The following is a 19,326-nucleotide window of genomic DNA, read 5'->3' on the forward strand; positions in this document are numbered from 1 at the left end:
AGAGCCATAGAGCAACCCACCCCCCCACCCTCCGGCACCCCTCTTTTCGCCTGTTTGAAAGGGAAAAGAGACTTGGACAATGGCCACGAAATAAAACGGAGCCGCAGTTTCGTTTCCGGTAGTTTTATTCAAGAACGGGGGAAATCGCCGAACGGAAAGAAGACAACTTAATAGCGATGTCCTTTATTGCTTTCTTTTCTTCCCTTTCAAGTACGATGTGGGAATTCCGTGGCGTTTACTGTTGGTTTCGGTGGCTGAGAAGCCCGCCTTTTGTCGCACCTCACGCGCTGTTTTATCCGCGTCTACACAATCGCCTCCTCTCCGCCGCATCCCGCGATATCGCTTTTCTACGCGCACGTTTCCTGCCGAGCGGGGCACATTAGACAACAATGCACTCGCGCTCTGCGACATGGCCACACGCTACGCTGTCCAAATAAAATTAAGTAATTAAATAATTATGCCTTACGTCTGTTGGGTGTAAGTCCTGAACTTCGCCGTCCTTCGTGGTGTAACGATAAGTAGCACCTGCGCTTCCACGTTGGTGTCGATCTCGACACTATTGTGTTTTGAGAACAAGCCTTTCCTTTTTATTGCTTTACTTTGGCGTCGCCGCTATGAATTGTCCAGGAATGCGGTTGTTTTTCTGAATCGTGAATATAGATCACCAGTTATACCGATCAAGTTGTTATCTTGGTACGACTTGGTTCAGCGTAATGACGGTGAAGTAAGTCAGGAAATTATGGTGCAGCTACAGCTAACCCACTTGATGCCTATTTCCGCCGCTCCTTCTAGCGCCATCTATTTCGTTGCCCGCTGCAGGCGGTTTCTTTTTTTCAGTTATCTACTTTTCGCGTAGGTAGAATCTGCGCAGAATAGGACAGTAAGAAGTAAGGGGACGTTTAGCAGCAGTGAATTTTTAGTCAGAGAGGGAGAATGCGATAGCATTTAGGTTGCCTGCTATTGTGTCTACATTGAGAGTCTAATGTTTTTGCAATTTTCCCGCCACAATTCCAGTTGGAACTGGTTCCATTGCCCGTGTATGGTATGCATGAGTCATCACCTTTTAGAATGATCGAATAACTTCTATTGGATTATCATGGGAGTCATACTAATTCGACCCACTAATCCACCTTAATCCATTTTTGGGGTGGGCCTACTTGCAAAATTTTGGGGGTCCTTTGGAATTTTGTTTTGAATTTTTGGGATTGTGGCAGGTTGCCATGGTGGCTACCTGCCACAGTGGGCGTGTTCTGATGACGTCACAAGGTCACATGGCCTCTCTACACCAGTCAGGGTGGCTTATCAGGGCAGGTTGTGAAGAAGTCACGAGGTCACGTGACCTCTCTCGACCAGTCAAGGAATTTTGCGACAGAGAAACCGGATTTTTTTTTTGTTTGCGAGACAGCCTAAATGATATAGCATTAAAATATTTTAGGGGTATGGTTCTTCCAAGTCCGGGAGTCCAAGGGTGGTTGCTGCCCGTCAGGCCCTCTTCACCCGTCGAGGGGTCCGAGCTGGCTAGTACCGCGCCTCTCACTGCTCGAGGCTCCTCCTGTTTTCCTCAGTACCCGAGTTTGCCTTGCTACATGCTCGTACTGCGTAGCAGAGGTCCGAGACCTCTCCGCATTTTGGTCGAAACGCAACGTTCGCGTTCGCAAACGCCCGCATTCACATGCGGGCGCGTGTACTTTTGCATACGCTTGCCGTGGTAACTGACAACCAGCACAAAAGAATATAAAAAAAATAATTGAGAGAAGATTGCGATAGTCGGTAATGCGAAATTTGAGCGCAGCTCTTCACATGCCACCTGCCACCGCTGGCAGATGGCCTGTGCGCTGCTAGCCACTAGGGTGCCTCGATGACCAGCGCCGCGCGGACATCAAGGCACCCTACTAGCCACCTTCCGGGATCTTCCCGTAGCAGCCACCTTCCTGCTGCCCATTCGTCCGCTTTCGCCGTGACAGGTGGCCTTTCGCTCTGATACTACCTGACACCTGTCAGGTGGCAGGGCAACCCGTGTCTTGTCAGATGGCGTGTTACGTCGACAACGCCGACGACTACGACGCGGAACACAGGAACGGGCGCCTAACAACTGCGCTCTAAAACAGAGTTAGCAAGAGGCCGCCCCAGCTTTTCAAGTTATATTGAATGCTGTTCTGTATTACCTTCGTTGCATGTGTCATACAGAGCTTGATTGTGGACAATATAGGAGATGGCCCCAGGCCTGCTGAAATGTCTGTCCCGAATTTCGTGTCACATTTATTAACCCCTGTAGTGGGTCGCAATTGAAAGTAACACTTCACCTGTACTAACGCAACTTCCCTTCCTGGCGCCTGCTCGGCACGCTTTCCAGTACATTACCGAGAACCACGCCTGCTCAAAGTAGGCCGATTTCTGGTCGTCGTCTGCTATCGGTAATGGCAGGTCAAGGTCCGCTTGCTTTGGTATTAATTCTTTTTTACCCATGGAAGAGGTTGCGTGTAGTCTACCGTAAATTTTCACGGGCACCCCGCGGGTTGCGGAAAAAAAATATGTACAGCCTAAGCATACGAAGTTTAGAAAGCAGGCTTTTCCATATTTCTATTTTGGCCCAACCTAAACGGCTGATCTCGTGTCTGGTTGGAACATAATAGACAGTGTCAGTTTCCTGTTTGAATTTTGCTTTTCATAGTTCCTTTTATTCGTCTTTGCGTTCATCCTCTTGTCTTCAAATCGCTCCGAGCGCCACCTTGGTTGGGGTAAATGCAATGTGGGGGGAAGCCCGACGGCGGAGTTTCGTATAATGGAAGAGCAATTTAAAATTGCATTCGCGGCCAATGCAGCGTACCTTTCAACTCAGCACTGTGTGCCAAGACTGCAAGAATTATATTTTCGGCCAGCTTGCTTCCAGTCGACTGTATAGTATGGAGAGTGATCGTCATGTTTTGATTTTCTATCAGTCAATTGATTGCTTGCTTGATTGATTGATTGATTCAACAATAAACGTCCACATGCTGAAACAGCACTGCACGTTTCTTGGCACATCGTCGTGCACGGCTCCGGATTAATTTAGACCACCTGGAATTTTTTCATCTTGGACCAAAATCAAAGTACACGGGCGTTTTTTTCTTCTTTTTTTCATGCCACTTCTATTGAAATGCAACTGCCGCGGCTGGGATTGAACTTGCAATTTCGTTGTTCCATGATCTTTCCCGTAACGTTGTCCAGTGTCTCATAACAAGAACTTTTGACCTTCCTTAGGACTTCATCTACTAATGGGATGACGTTCGCGTTAGATATATCAGATTTTTGCTTCACTTTTGTTTTAGTTGTTTTGACAGGCAAAAATTTGTACTGTGTTCGCTGGCTTCATATGGGAAAAGCGAAAGCGTGTGGAGAGGGTCCACTGCCTGCCGAGCAGTGCAAGGGCACAGGTACCACAGAGCACGGCGCGTCTCGAAACGAGGTTCCTGTGCGCATACGCCCAATAAGGTTGACAACATAATTTGTGCTATACAAACTTAAGAAAACTTGTGATTGTCCCCTTCGGTTGTAGCTCTCGAATATTTGGCCCCTATATTGTACAAAAATACAGTATGCCCACAACGATGGCGGCCACCGGTCAGCAATAGTATCAGCCGTCCGCGGGGACAGACCAGACAGCCACAGGCATTATTTCCCAAGTCGCGGGCTATTCAAATTGGTTGATATATCTGGTCGTTACGAGAATTGTTTTACCTTTTCTTCATGATAAAAAAAAAATTCCTTAGTAATGAATGACTGAAGAAGTTGGCATTTCTTGTGTATGTCTTCGGTAAACCTGTCAGAATTTTGCACCCATATCCCACTTCAGATAAAAACGGCTCATATATTCTCTCGACGTACAGTGCCTTTTTCGGGCTATATTCGATATCCATCACGCAGCTGCTTTTCCATTGCATTGTTTCACCAAGAAATTAACGAAGTATCAGCCAGGTGCAGAATGAATTCGGCGCGCCGCTTTTCGAATTATCTTAGATTTCAGGGCTTACGGACTAATATAATTGTTAATTGGGGATACTACGAAAGCCTGCTACTTAGAAATCTGGACGTCACCATAGTGTTACTTGTATATGCCGATGGAAGCGCGGCAAACAAACAAAAACAAAGCATCACCTTTTCTTGTGAGAAGTCCTGGGGCGGTATTTTCGAACGATTCTTTTCCAAATCGATTCCCTTGTTTTTTTGAAATTGGCTAGCTCCGCCATTGGTACGAGAGCCGGCGACTTACATTGCTTACCACCTGTCCGATTTGACGTCAGAGGCGGCAGCTACCGATGATAAAGCAGCAAAGGAATAGATCAGAAAAGAGCGATTACAAAAAATACCGCCTCTGAGTGGAGATTTTTGTTGTGTTTGCTCGCGAAAAAAATGATGCGGAAGAAGTACACATCACAGCATACAACTCACTTTATTAGCACATTCGGAGTTGAGAGGTATGAAGAAATAAAGGAAATGGCATGCGAGACAGCATTCCCGAGGCTAAAAGAGTGCTTTGATATGTCTATACATTGGTAACGTCGGCCCGCTGGTTCAAACAGCGGCTGCGAAATAGAAAAGTGAATCCAGCTCACTCATCGTGTTGTTACATTTATCTGCACCGTTTAACGCAGTGCAGCCGCCTAACTGCTGCAGCCGCCAGCTTTTCTAGGCTATGACAGCACGTGCGACTGCCGTAGCGCAGTACGCATGCGCAGTTAACACCCGTCAGGATAGGCAACACAATAACGATGTTTGAGAACGCCCTCACTGTGCTGGTCTGAAAGGAAAATTATGCACGCTTTTATTTACAGTGACAGCAATGCGTTATTTCTGCCGCCATGGTCGTGTAATCTTGTATTCCACCATTACATGTTATATGACAACACAAGTAGACAAAGAGACAAGCAAGGACTCCGGAACAAAGGCGGGGGGAAAAGGGGCAGGCTCCCCCCCCCCCCCCAAAAAAAAAATTATCCAGAGAGGGCAGCGCCCTCCCCCCTTAAGTCTCCAACTGTTTGCGCTGCGATCACATTTCTGACAAACTCTTTATTTCTAGGACATCATTTTTGCACAGCACGGTGTGGCTGAGATAGTTGGCTGTGTAGCCAGTCAAAGCTTTTGCCTTTGAAAAACGTAAGCCAATCACGTCCCAACAGGATTCGTTGACTGATTGACTCCTGTTTATGGGTATGCTCAGCAGAATTGAAACAGTCTATGCGGAAGCTTTTTTTATTCCACTCGATCGCTTCTCGCGTGCACGTGCAGTCAGCGCGAAATCAAATGCGAACAAGACAGTGGAAACGGTAACAACAAATCAAGAAGATTTTAGCCGAAGGAGAATTAATACTGGTCCATTTAATTTTTAGTAGGATGATGCCAAGACCTTAGCATAGAAGTTTCAATGAACCCAGCCTGTATTACTTCTGCAGAACCTAATGTTTTTGTGGTCTTGTGTTCACGTTTCAGTTATCCTGTCCGCGTTTCATTTGACACTGATAGACATCTTTATAAAGGCGCACATTTTATTTTAAGCTTTACGTATATGCATTAAACAAATACGCCTTTAAGCAGTGCAGACTAGAAATAATACAAAGAAAAAAATAATTGAATAAACATTTAAAAACAACACATAAATCAATAACAAAACAAACTTAAATCTTGACCCCCCCCCCCTACCCGCAACTAAAGTCAAGGTTTCGGAGCCCCTGGAGACAAGCGCAGACACCACGGCCGCGGCGTTCGGACCTGTCTTCCAGACGACTGTAGGGACGCCATACTTCAAGACTAAGTAGGAATACCGCAGATGTAGAGTCCCTGCATGTCTCTGTCATATGTCTAAATGCACTGTCACGTATTCCAGCAAGCAACACCAACTCTTCCAACAGTCAGCGCTTCCGGCTATCAGCTAGATGATTCGTTCAAACTGGATCGCGACTATACTTTCGGCTGGGTAGTCGCATAGGGCGGATACTTTGGCAGGAAGCAGTGATTGTTTTCTGGTGTCGCGTTGTCTTCAAGTGTTGACCATGAAGGCGGCTATAGAATGCTGCTCTTGAGTTCATCCTTGGTGCTCGCGTGGTCGACACCGTTCGCGACGCCGTTCGTCCCGGCCAATGGCAGCGGATGCTCCGCTTTGCGCTCGAATATGATCTTCTCTAGTTGAAATACGGGGGCTTCGACGAGTATGTGAAGCGCGTAGCCGAACACGATGCTCAGAGCAAAGACGCCTAGTGCGGTGTTGAGCTGCAAAAGAGAGGGGGGAGTTTATGCAAGTTTATGCATAGTTTGTGCAAGTTTCAGTATGAGATTTGAAAACAAATGCTTTGACGTGCGTAGTTTAAAAACATGTGTCGTTTGTCATCGCTTTGTTAAAGTGCATTTTCTTTTTTCATTTCGTACCTGATAAAGCTCATCCGTGTTGATGTACGTCCTCAGACGAATCATGCGCAGAATATAGATGAGTACGTGAACTAGGTAGATGCAGAACGTTAGCCTGGACAACGGCAGGAAGAACTTCCACGAAAACATCTTGTTCAACCAGCCTGCATGAAGAAGAGAGCAAAGATAAACATTATAATGAGCTAGCAAGCAAACAGGGTGAGGGAAGAAGGGTTTAAACAGCGTCCTGCAATCAGGCAGGGGCAGTATCGAAGATACATATATCTCTGATACTTTCCTTCGGTACCTTTTGTATATCGGTATTAGGTTCCACTGGCCAAAAATGAAAGTGTCGGAGTATCGGTACCGAAATTACATTTTTAGTGTATCATGTATTTTAACGATACTCGATAATAATAATAATAAAAAGAAGTGTGCCGCAGATTTTGAGGCTGCTGAGAGAGAGAGACTATGGGCTGGTGGCGCTCAATCAGCCGGCAGCGCACTGAAAAAAATATGAAAGAATTAGAAATTGACGATGTCAGTGCCGTTGGCCCGGTCAGTCGTCTTTATTCCTAAGTTCGTTATTTGGCAGACAGATGAAATATAGCCGGTGTTTAAAATTATTATATCCATATTTTTCTTTGAAAAGGCGAGAGAGCAACAACGGTTTTTGCAGGTGAATTCTACCGCATGGCTGACGTTATGTACCTGATACAGCTCTATAATTATACAATTAACTAAATATAGCTAATCAACCTTTTTATTTTATATTTTAGGGGCCGAGATTATATGGCGAAATTGAAGGCTGGCATAGTTTGGAAATTTCCTTAATCGACAATGTGTTTCGAGATACCGAACTTCAAAAATACGCACTTTAAAGCTCGTTGAGTTGGCTTTCAATCATTACATATTGATAAAATTGCGTCGCTGCGCGTAGTCTTGCGTGGAAATAGCTACCTGTTTTTACTTCATAAAATTCATAGACTGTTTCTTTATTTGCTACATAAGAAATGTGAACAACGACATTTTTTTAAAATATCTAATGCGCGAAAGCCAGTTCAACGAGCTTTAAAATGCGTCATTTTTGAAGTTCGATATATCGAACCACATTGTCGATTAGGAAAATTTCAAAACTGAGCTCAACTTCAATCTTGTCAGCCTTCAATTTCGCCTTATAATATCAGCCCCTAAAATAACAAATAAACAAGTTGATTAGTTAAATATAGTTAATTCACCTTCTGATTATTGAGCTGTGCAAGGTACATAATGTCCGCCATGCTGTAGAATCTGCCTGCACAACCCGCATTGTCGTATCTTTCACTCCTCTTTAAGGAAAAATCTGTATTGAATAATTTGAAACACATGGTATGTTGCGCTTCTGTACACTCAGTGACAGAAGGAACCAGGAGACAGGCTCGCCGTTATGGTAGAAACAACACCCCTTCTCGGCTATTTCAAGTCGCGGCTGTTGCCAGCAGAAATGTAAGACTTTTCCCTTCATGCTCAGGAGCTTACAGAACATTTGTTGTTTACTTTTTAAGCACTAGAAAGGTCGCACTCTTCCACACGCGGGTCAATGGGGTCATCAACGCCGGCAGAGTAAAATGCATCAGCTGACGCATTCCCTTCGCTTGGAGGAGCAACGCTACAACAAGCTGTAGTTCTGCAGATGCGCTGGAGAATTTTCAGTTTCTTAACGATAGCTCGAAGATCCTCGGGTAGACGTGGCTATGCTTCACTCTTATCCGTTGATAAAAATTCGGGGGATACTTAAGTTCCGCTTTATGGGTATGACTTGATAGCTTCAATGGGTCCCTTCAGCGCCCTAGCCTCCTCTTTGCAGATACGAACACTGTTCCTTATTTTATTTACTTGTTTATTTTAGCATTGCAAAATTTTTGATTTTATTACTCACATGGCCTCCCTTTAATCAACTCGAACGAACGTTTCAAAATCCATTTAGCGATGAGGGACAGTGACTGCGATGGTGGAGTTGTAGTGCTGTTTCGAAATCTAACACAACTGAAAAAGTTGGAATGTTCATTGCCAGCTACGAGTGCTACAGTTTTGTAAATAACCACCTGACTTGTAGTGCATTGCATTTCTATGCCTTTGAAGACAACGAAAAAAAAAAGTTCTTCAGTGGTCGACGGGTAGTGCGCCCGGCTCACGACCCAAGGGGCAGCAGTTCGAGAACAGGCTCGACCGTTTTCCTTTTCAGCGCAATTGCTTTTCTTTCTTCAGAGTAACTACGTAATGGCGGGGAAATTACGTCAAGACCCTGTATACCAGTGAGAAATTCTGCAGCTGTGTATTCATTGTTGTACTGTGTGGTCGTTGTGGTGTGTTCTGTTTACCCGGGCGAGGTCGTGTAGTTGTTGTAGTTACATGCATGAAAGTCGTGTAGTTACATGCATGAAAACATGTAATCGCCACGTCATCTCAAGAATTATCTATATTTCGCGAGAGAGCAATACAGCTGCGTCAATGCACCGTTAAGAAAGTAACGAGAAGGAAGAATGATGCTTGAAGGAAGCCCGTGCGTGCGTACAGGCGACGAACGACAGCGTCGTTATTGTACGATTGAAAATATTGACGGAGTGTTCCACCAGTACCAAGTGTTTTGCTAAGCGACCATGCTTACCTCGACAGGGCATATTGAAAGATAGCGGTTGCCCCGCGTAGCGCACCATACGACGTCTCTTTTCATAAACGTAGACGAACCTCGGAAACCGCTAGCGCGTTATTAACATCAGAGAGAGGCGCATAAGATTGTTCTAATCGTGAGTAGGCTATGGGGGAATCTAAGGAGCGCAATGTTGGTGCGCAGTGTCATCGAGAAGTTGCTTATTACTAGACAATCTTTAGATGGTTGTTTTCGCCTGTTTAGCATTCTGTGTCAGTCACGTCATTTTCGCCAGTTTTGTACTCGGATGCTCCAGCACCTCCGGTATGCGGCTTCTAGTGATTCGACTTCCTTTTTGATTTCTTTGTTTTAATTGTGACCTATCGCTAGCATGATCACAGTTGAAGAGAGAAGTGTATTGCAGTCAAGTGCAGTGTTGCTCGAAAGTTTCTAGTGTACATGGCCCGTGATGGGCTCCTTGTACTTGTGGCGCTCAAGGCAGTGAGGAGACAACAACCTCCTATTGCACTGGACGCTATCTGAAAATGACATTGAGCGCACGTGTTTTCGTTTTTCCACCGGTCGAGTGCAAAGTTGGCGTCGCTTACCCCCTCTTCCGGTGGCGCAGGCGTACGTGGGCCAGAAGAAACCGAGAGCCCAGGCGACTCGGTGGAAGCCGCCGTAAATGTAGTTGGTCACGTCGTCGGGCAGGTCGCCCTGGTTCCAGGGCACGGTGAAGAACATCACCAGGCAGACCAGAAACAGCGACAGACACCACAAGAAGGCCTGCAGCATCTGGTCGCGAGCCGGAACAAGAACGAGGAAATTAAAAAAACAAGCAAACAAACAAACATGCAAGTGCATTGCAATCACGGTACTTAATAAAAGCCACGCTGCCACCTCGATATGTGCAGCTTCGTTTCGATGGTTCTTAAGTACGGTTGCTTCAAATCCAAGCGTGGCCAATCTGGGTTTAATCATTCGCGTAAAAAGAGAAATACGAAACTTTGGTATAACAGGCCGATCAACAGACGCGGCAGAAGCTGCCACAAACCGTGCGTCTAAATGCCGAAAAGTAGAGGTAGAAAAAAAAAAGTTAAATGGTTCAACTTGTCGCTTGACACGAATAATTCAGAGCGACAAGGTGACGCCGCGGTGCTCGGTTTAGACACAACCCCAGTAGCACAATTAATCGGGCCAATATTGGAAATGTATTGGCAACGACCAGTCATACAAAGGACCAGACTGCTTTCAACCACCCGGGGTTCTTTAACGTGCATTGACATCGCACAGTGCATGGGCCTCTAGAATTCCGCCTCCATCGAAATTCGGCAACGGAGGGCGGGATCGAACCCGCGTCTTTCGGGTCAGCAGCCAAGAACCATAACCACTGAGCCACCGCGGCAGCATACAAAGGACCAGAGGGAAACCGTCCATTTTCAATATGGGGCCGATTACCTGTGCTGGCTGCGGAGGCATATATTACGTTCGCGCTGGGCTTCACGCAGGGCTAGGTCTTATCGCCGTTCACGCTTTCGCTTCTGGCCAGGAGTAGGAAACTAGATCCAGTTTTGGTTTCGACTATTTCCGTGTATCCAGTGAGTGGAGAACTCACGTCTAAAAATAAATAATTGCGGCGCACGCAGCATCCGGGAATCATTTTAGTGCGAAAGCACCGCTACGGCCGTTGCAACCCGGATCAAGAATCTTAATTCTCCCGAGATTCGGGTAAGCTCGGGTTAGTTCGCAGAAGCACCGCGCAAGCTGTAACCAATTTGAGGCAGGTGGCATCATCAGTATCATCATTACCACCACAATCATCATCATCAGCCTGACTACGCCCACTGCAGTGCAAAGGCCTCTCCAATGTCTCTCCAATTAACCCGGTCCTGTGCCGGCTAGGGCCGCCCTACCCCCGCAAACTTCTTAGTCTCATCCGCTCACCTAACCTTCTGCCGCCCCCTGCTACGCTTGCCTTCTCTTGGAATCCATTCCGTTACTCTTAGGTGCCACCAGTTACCTTGCCTTCGCATCACATGCCCTGCCCACGCCCATTTCTCCCTCTCGATTTCGACTAGTTTTTCACTAACCCGCGTTTGTTCCCTCCCCCACTCTGCCCTTTTCCCGTCTCTCAGCTTTTCACCTATCTTTTCACTTACGTTTTTCCTTTACATAGCTCGTTAGGCAGGTGGCAGATGGCCATTAATGACTCGTCGCGAAAGGTTGCTCGGCGAGAGCAACATGGGTCGCACAATCCCTACCGGTGGCTGTGACAGAAACAGCCACCTGCCAGTGTAGTGGTGCATCGCTTAACCGCTGCGCCACTTCGCTTGCAGTGGTATGAGCCCTCGCCGCGATCTGTGAATGTTTAGCAGAGAATGACCAATTGTGCATATATGGACATTAACCAATTAAAGCCATCGGGTTACACCCTTAAGGCATAGCTTAAGTGACCCCTCGAGTTGAAGAATGAACACATGCTTTCGCACGTCTACTCGGTTTAACTACGTTAAACACCTGTAACTTATTTAACGCGCACGCAATAATTTGCCAAGAATGAGCTCAATGCTTTATAAATGATAGGTTTTCACTCTTTACCTTTACTCGTCTCCTTCACCGAAGCAGTTTTCTTGTATGCTGGACGGTAAGAGCATGTGCGCATTCAATCGTCCGAGGCATCGGAAAACAAAGCTGCTGTTTACACCAGTGGTGGTTAGAATAACGCTTGCAGTCGGAATTTTTTTTTTCTCTTCGTCGCTCTGAGGAGCGACCATTCGGCGGACCACCTTTATCCGAGGTATTCGTGTAACGTCACGCGCGCAATTTAGAGGTGCAGCGCGCAGCTTCAGCAGTGCGAACCAGAGTAGGTGGCGATAAGATATGATTAGATATCCTTGCAGCCTTTCACCATGCTACATGCACCACTAAATGACCGCTACTGGGACGTGGGTGCATACTCCCTATGGCAGCTGTTAAAACAGCGCGGTAAAAATGCAGAGAAAAGTGACCCGTGAAACTTGCGCGCACAACGAATTGAACGGCTAGTAGCATTGCCAAACGTGCACAGCGAATGACTATGAAACACTTGGAAAGCTTTTAACTGCGTTCGAGACGATACAGGGCTTAGAAAAAGTTCCTCTGTCACCGTCTTGAGACCGGCCTGACAAGCAGGAGCATATATTGCGAGTCAGCGCACATGCTAGCCAATCTTCCAGTGTAATGGCCGGGCTGCAGACTTGGGCGAACTGGTGATTCAGGCAGCGAAGTTGCCTTCCATATTTTTAATATATATATATATATATATATATATATATATATATATATATATATATATATATATATATATATATCAGGTGTCCCAGCTAAATGTAACCAAGCTTTTAAAAACACGGGGTGTCCAAGCCGTCTGAAACCAAATGAGAGTTGTTTAGAGTCGCGTGACCTAGTCTGCAGTATTTTTTCGTTCTTCAAGGTTGACTAATTAGTTAAGCTTAATTAACTAACTTTTTAATTATTGACTTGAGGAACAAAGTGTCAATGGAAAATTTGTAGATCGCTTCGAGAAACAGCTTACTGAGACATTCGCAGGAAAGTAATTTTACGTAAGTAGTTTTTTTACCGGCCTTTAACTATAACCAGCACAATAAGAAAAGGCTTCCACATGACAACTGTGCCACTTCAACGTCTCAAGAGGCGCCTTAAAGAATAAAATCCATTTTTTCTGAAGTCCTCTCTTCGATGAGACTTTGGGTGCACATTGGGGCAGAGAAGTGAGCGAGCAGCAGGTCACGTGACAACTTTCTTTTAAGGCCAATAAATGAAGCTACGTAAATCGTAACTTGACGGAAACAGCACTACTAGCGGTTTTTCGAGGTGATCTAAAACTTTTGTATTGACACTTTCTTCCTGAAGTAATAATTAAAAAGTTAGCTAAATAAACTTAACTAATTAATTAACTTTGAAGAGCGAAAAAAATGCTCAAGACTAGGCCACGCGACTATGAACAACCCTGGGTTGGTTTCACTGGACTAGGACACTTCGCCTTTTTTAAAAGTTTGGTTACATTTAGCTGGGACACCCGGTATATATATATATATATATATATATATATATATATATATATATATATATATATATATATATATATATATATATATATATATATATATATATATATATATATATTCTAATTGTGCAGGCAGGCTTCCCCACACGCTTCGAGCGTTGCGAGCAGTATACCGGAGCGCAGCGTTTAACACAGTACAAGGCAAGGGATGCCTGTCAGCTGTTACTTTATAGTTCTCGCATCTAGAAATGCCAAGCAAAGGCATGCTACTTGCTTTGATGTCAGACACAGGCTCCGTGTTTTATTGCTGGTGCGCTACTGTGTGGGGAAGCCTGGTACCAGAATTTTGGATGCATAATGTGTTCAACTGAACATAATGTTTGAATAAGTTTGTGAGCAAGCGGCTCGAGCACCCGGATGCTGTAACATTGACCGCCATGATTGACAGGATTTGTCGTGTTTTCGACGTTGCCGCAAAGGCTTATTTTCACAGCCGTGCTGTATGGAATGTAGATGGTGAAAACTTTCATTTTAACAGAGGTGTTTCGAGCACACAGGCCCCTGTAATGGAATGGAGAGCAGCTGAATCGGTAACGTACCAAGTGAATGTGCTTGTTTTTATGTTGACTCGCCACGTAGCCGCAGAGAACTCCAACGACGTAAGTGGCCACGTGGGTAAAAGGTCGAACGTAGATGTAAAAAAGTGTCTCCTCAATTCTCCTAAGAAATGGAAAACAGCTTTAGTTTAGAGCTGAACAAAGCAAGGAGTGCTGCCTGGGCGTAAGCCTTGCATGCAAACTTCGAAACTCAAAAATCTCGCAAAAATTGATAAACACTTCAGTTGTGCAAGTTATAACAATTCTGTAAAAGGCACACTCCTGAGATATGGCGAACATAAGCCAAGCAACAGAGTGGAATCTTCAATAACGGGCCAACAGCGTAGCGCCAGCACATATGTTCTTGAGCAGATCTAGTTATTCTAGGCAGTGGTTAGCGGTTATTTGACGCACGTTAAAGATGTTGTTCGCGTATTAGGCACAATACTTCAGTTTAGACAAAGCAGCAAAATGAAGAGTTGAAACACGTTGTGCCATGGTTCCCCGATATCGATGTATCTTTTGCACTGATGAACATTAGATTCAATGAATAAAATCAAATCAATAAAGAAAGAAGGAAAGGAAGACTTAAATATTAGCCAGGTTTTTAAATCATCAGCAGTGTGCAACAATGTAAGATAATCGGCACTTACTCGACACGTGTCTTCAGTTTGTTCTCTAATGTGTCGGAAACGTTCACTAGCAATGTAAGAGGGTCGGCGGTGAACAGTGATTTTCCCTTTCCCGAACAGAAATTTGCTTTCTTACGTGTAAAAAAAATCCGTTTTTTTTTTCTCTGAGGAGTGTCTCAGAAATACTGCTGCGCTTTGACGGGAGAGCAAGGCATTTGACGGTTGATTATTTATCTGGCCATACTCAAACGGACGTCATCACCTGCTAATTACCGACGCATAATCACACACTTCGAAAGAACGACGCCGATGCCATTAGCCTACTCCTTAGAAGTCTAAAAAGAACTCTAGGCTCAGAATAACAGTGTGCCTTGCAGCTATTTGCTGTGTGTTGGAAAGGTTGCCGCAGTTCTACTGGGACTGTAAGACTTTCTCATTCTAGCCCCTTATTGCGAGGATGCCTGACGACTGCGTCTCCGTTTCACTGTAGCCTCTCAGCTGTTCTATTTAGCATTCGCGAACAAGGCTGGGTTAACTAAGGGAGTACCTAATATCTTTGCACACGTCAAAACAGTACTTAACCAGATGTTAGTGCTTACCTCATATCATTTGTTCCTCCAGTGAACGCATAGAAGAGGCCCCACGTGTGTATTTGGATGCATGTCAAAACGCAGAACGCCACGGCCACGATGGCGCCGATCACATGAGACGTCTTCGGATATCTGGTTCACGTAGGAGAGGACACAGGTGCATTTAATTGCCAAGAGAGCAAAAATAGCCACGGGCTTGAATGAGACTTTCTCGCATGTTGAGTTTTGAACGTCGGGGCATGACTCTTCACCAATGGATATCACACTTGCGCATCGGCCTAGCAAAACGACATTTATAACCTGGAAATGATTAACAGCTGTTCTCACGATTAAAACGAATACATAGAAGCCGCCGGAACAATTCAGTGTGAAAATATCTCACATCATATGGATTCTACAGAAAAACAGTGCTAAAGTGTGCAGGTGCACTACTGTTGATCACGGTCGTTAACAACGCAAAGCCGTATACGCCCTTCTGATGTAACTCTACGTATTCCTAATGGCGTCATAATTTGCTATGCAGGGTGTAGCATTGGTCGTATACGTATACTCATAGTAAGGCTTGTGCAAGGCTCTCGTACAGCCCCGTTACTGCGTGTTCTCCTTAAGTTTTGCAGTAACACACAATTTATGAATTGTTTTTGCAGTTGCTTAGCTCAAATCGATGTTGAGAGAAACTTTTCTTTCATGACAAGATAGCGGTCGAAAAGCCAAAGTTGAGAAAACATTTTTAAAGTTTTTTTGCCGTCATACGAAACTTTTTACTGCGACTGTGTACGGTTGAAAGCGCAGTCATAATTTTACTTTGACGTTCAATATTCAAGTCTCAGAGCTCTCTTAATTTTGTCACCTAGACTTAAAAAAATACGAGAGGCGGAAGGAAACGCGTTAGCTGAAGGTAACTGCGGTATCAAGAAAACTATTGCATCTGTGTTCCGCGTGCTCGATTTAACAGAGCTGACATTGCTTGCCGTATGTAATTATCAATACGTTATTACAGACAGCACTCATTTTGCATTGCACATCGTTCCTTGAGGATATCGTTAATACACACAGCGGGTTAACATACCCGCTACGTTACCCCTGCAAAGGTGCCGGAAAACGCTGCGTATCAAAAGGGAAGGGCTCCCGCCCTGGCTGCACATGACCATGACACTCCTCAGACAAAGTTGATTGCCCCATTTAAGGAGCAGCCATTAAGTTAGCTCCGTCTCTCTTCCCGCAGCGGCATTTTTATTTTTTTTAGACTGCCAAATCCCTCACCACAACAGAGGAGCACTCATTAAAGTGAGGTGAATGACGCCTAATAACTAGCCGGCCGTTTCAACGTCATGAGTGAACCACCCGGGCACAAAGGAGTGAAAGAAGACCGCATGACATGAAACAGGGAGGCGGGGATTGTGACGCGCTCGGAGATGACGAACAGTGCAAGGTATGCCTGAAACACGTTCTTAGCTCGGCAGCACATGTGCGTGCTGGACGAGAGCTGGAAGGAGATGGCATTCATGATCTTGTAACAATTTTGCGGATCACAACGCTCGGAAATTCCAGCACCTGAATGGACTTAGGCGTAATTTCACTTTCTCGATAACGTTTTTGAATGTCTAGATCGAACGTTCTTGAGCAGTTTATGTTTCTCGATAATGCCGAGCCAATGTGGTAACCTCAACGTCTGTTCTCTAGAAATGGTGCCGTTTCTTCGCTTCGACTGGGTCCTATCTAAGGAGAGTTTGTGTTTTCCCATTCCGAGAGAAGGAATAACCCGGTAGAAGGAGCAATAAAATGTAATGAGAGCACTTCTTGTCCTCTAGTCGTCTTATGTTGTTCATTTCTGTTTTCGCCGCAGCGGTATCTTAGTGTTTATGGTGCTCGGCTGCTGACCCCAAAAACGCGGGTTCGATCCCGGCCGCGGCGGCCAAATTTCGATGGAGGCGAAATTCTACAGGCTCGTGTACTGTGCGATGTCAGTGCACGTTAAAGAACCCCAGGTGGTCGAAATTTCCGGAGCCCTCCACTACGGCGTCTCTCATAGCCTGAGTCGCATTGGGACGTTAAGCCCCATAAACCAACCAAACCTTCTCGGTTTTCGTGGTCGGACGAAGCGCTGGCCCTTTCTGTTCCTTTTTCGCGCGACGGGAAGGAGCTCAGTCAGCAGACGCCTTCGTTTATTATCTTAAACTATCGAAGCAACAATACGACTGAAAGGACAAACAGAAACTTTTCGTGCAAAAAATAAAAAAAGCTCCCAGTATTAGCAATACTTTGATTTGAGCTAGTTGGTCGTAGCATGACATGTTTACGCAAAAGGCGTACTGGCGCTAAAAAACGAAGACAACACACACAACAGGACAGGACTGGCGCCAACTTCCAACTGAGGTTATTCACAGAAAAACCGCTTAAGAACCACACTGTATGCAAAAAGATACAGACAAACCAGATACAAGGGGTGATTTAACAAAGATACACGTGCCAAACGGACCAAAGCAAAGATTATAACGCTGACAGAGACACACTCAGAAACCTAATCTCTTGTTCTGACAATGACACAGATGGCTTGCTTATGCAGATATCGCCCATCTGCTTGATGTAATAGGCTTCTATTATTTCACGCTTTAATCTGTCTTTTGACCTTGCAATGAATTTGGTGTTCTCAAAACCAGGACGGCATTTGCAGCTTTTGTAGTGAGTGGCCATGTGGCTGCCATAGCCATTTTTTACAGCAATCTTGTGCTGCCTCACTCTTTCGTTTTTTAGCGCCAGTACGCCTTTTGCGTAAACATGTCCCAGTATTAGTGCGTTAACACTTATAGTAGCATTTCCCTGCATTTAGCCGTTGTGTGCTTGTCTGAAACCTACTTCTGGCAGGTGGGAACGTGCCCAGGTTTATATAGTATACACATACACCTGGCAGATTGTGATGGCGTCGCAAGGTCACGTGACTTAGGTGGCGGGTGAGCCACCTGCTTTATAAAGCAGGCGGCTCACCTTTTATGAAGGCGACACATCACGGCAACCGCCTTGTAGCAATGTTTAATGGTGCAAAAATTGTGAAATACGCCTGCTAGCGCACATATCGCATTTGGCCTAACTACGCAAATCAGTTGCCATTGTTTGTCTAATTATATAAGCTGGGAAGGTACCTCTTTATGCCCTACCTCACGAATTCTTTTTACTTGTCGTCCTTAACTGTACCGGTCTAAGGCGAGTTTTCATAGTTGTCATGAAAGAATATTATTTCCCTCGGAAGTTACTGGAAAACGTTAAGAACGATGCATAACATTCATAAGGTCGGAAACATTTCTGAATACGGATGCCATTTCCTGACGTTTTTTTAACATTTTTTAACGTTTTTCCTGCGAAATGTACCGACTAGCCCAAACAAGTACGCATTTGCTGTTTAACCTGCTGCAAGATTCGAACAGAGGCGAATTTCTTGAATCAGGAAACAATTAAAATGGGTTTGTGCTCTAGATCTGCAATTTCGAGAGAATTGTTTAACCGCTTGCGAACTCGCTCGTGATAATGTATCAAAGACGAAGGATAACAATAAAAAAATAGCACATCTAGGTAGCATTAAGCAATGTACATTCGTTCCCAAGATAATACAGAGCACTCTCCGGTGACCCAGCTTTTTTCACGAGTTACGTAGACGAGGTAGGAAGGTTTCTTCCGTTCACGCGCGGGTGGTCCAGAGGCATTTGCGGGCGTATGCATTGCTTGCCACCAAATTTTCTTAAGGTACGACTTCAGAGGAGGTTATCGCCGAAACGTGCCTCGCATTATTTTGGCCGTGACTGTATACTGCAGCAAGTATTGTTGTCCACCGTGTTGTTTTCGACAGCGCAATAAACAAGCTTCCTTGCACGAAACACCATCTGGCAAAAGGGCGAAATGAGGCTGAAACGGGGGCGAAGAAACAAGTTTTAACGAGATAACACTAGATGCCTCGCTAGCGAATAAGCCGCCCTGTCGGTGGTTGAAGCTTCCACCTGCCAGCGGCCACCTGCCATGGTTGGCAGGAGAGAAAGGGACATAGCCCTCTCCACTTTCATGTGAGAGGGAAATGCAAGTGGGAAAGGGAAGGCGAAGACAGGGTGACAGGTGACGGGTGGAAAAGGAAGAGAAGAAAATCCCCCTTTCCCTTTCGTGCGCTAGCATTAGGCGGGTCACAAGCGAAAAAGCCGTTATGTGTCTTTCTAACGCCTGGCGCTGTCCTGGTGAAGGAAGGAAACTGGTTTTGCGGCAGCTGCAGCCACGCGGAAAGAATAAAATCCGTGCACGCCAGCTGTAGCCGCGTGGAACGGGGGGCAGCGCTCCTGCTGCGGCTCAGTGGAAAGGAGGCAAACTGGTTTCGCGGCTGCTGCAGCCAAGTGGAAAGGCAGAAACCACGTCGCGCCAGCTGCCGCTTACACTGTCTATGAAACCGTCAGAAGTA

At 45.5% G+C, this 19,326-nt stretch overlaps 1 protein-coding gene across 1 annotated transcript in view; it reads right to left on the reverse strand.

Annotated features, from left to right (window-relative positions):
* Positions 1-4,410: 4,410 nt before the first annotated feature.
* The window catches only part of LOC149352987 (nose resistant to fluoxetine protein 6-like), a 61,661-nt gene continuing 46,745 nt past the window's right edge, over positions 4,411-19,326 (reverse strand). Inside the window, exons 11-15 of the mRNA XM_089582196.1 lie at positions 14,901-15,023; positions 13,673-13,793; positions 9,616-9,802; positions 6,400-6,542; positions 4,411-6,243 (exon numbers count right to left, since the gene is read on the reverse strand). Of these exons, the coding sequence (XP_089438322.1) occupies positions 6,037-6,243; positions 6,400-6,542; positions 9,616-9,802; positions 13,673-13,793; positions 14,901-15,023 (781 nt within the window). The 3' untranslated portion in view covers positions 4,411-6,036. The remainder of the gene's footprint in view (positions 6,244-6,399; positions 6,543-9,615; positions 9,803-13,672; positions 13,794-14,900; positions 15,024-19,326) is intronic.

This window comes from Amblyomma mixtum, chromosome 3, assembly GCF_055824585.1.
Source record: "Amblyomma mixtum isolate Tamu chromosome 3, ASM5582458v1, whole genome shotgun sequence".
In the NCBI taxonomy this organism is placed as follows: Eukaryota; Metazoa; Arthropoda; class Arachnida; order Ixodida; family Ixodidae; genus Amblyomma; species Amblyomma mixtum.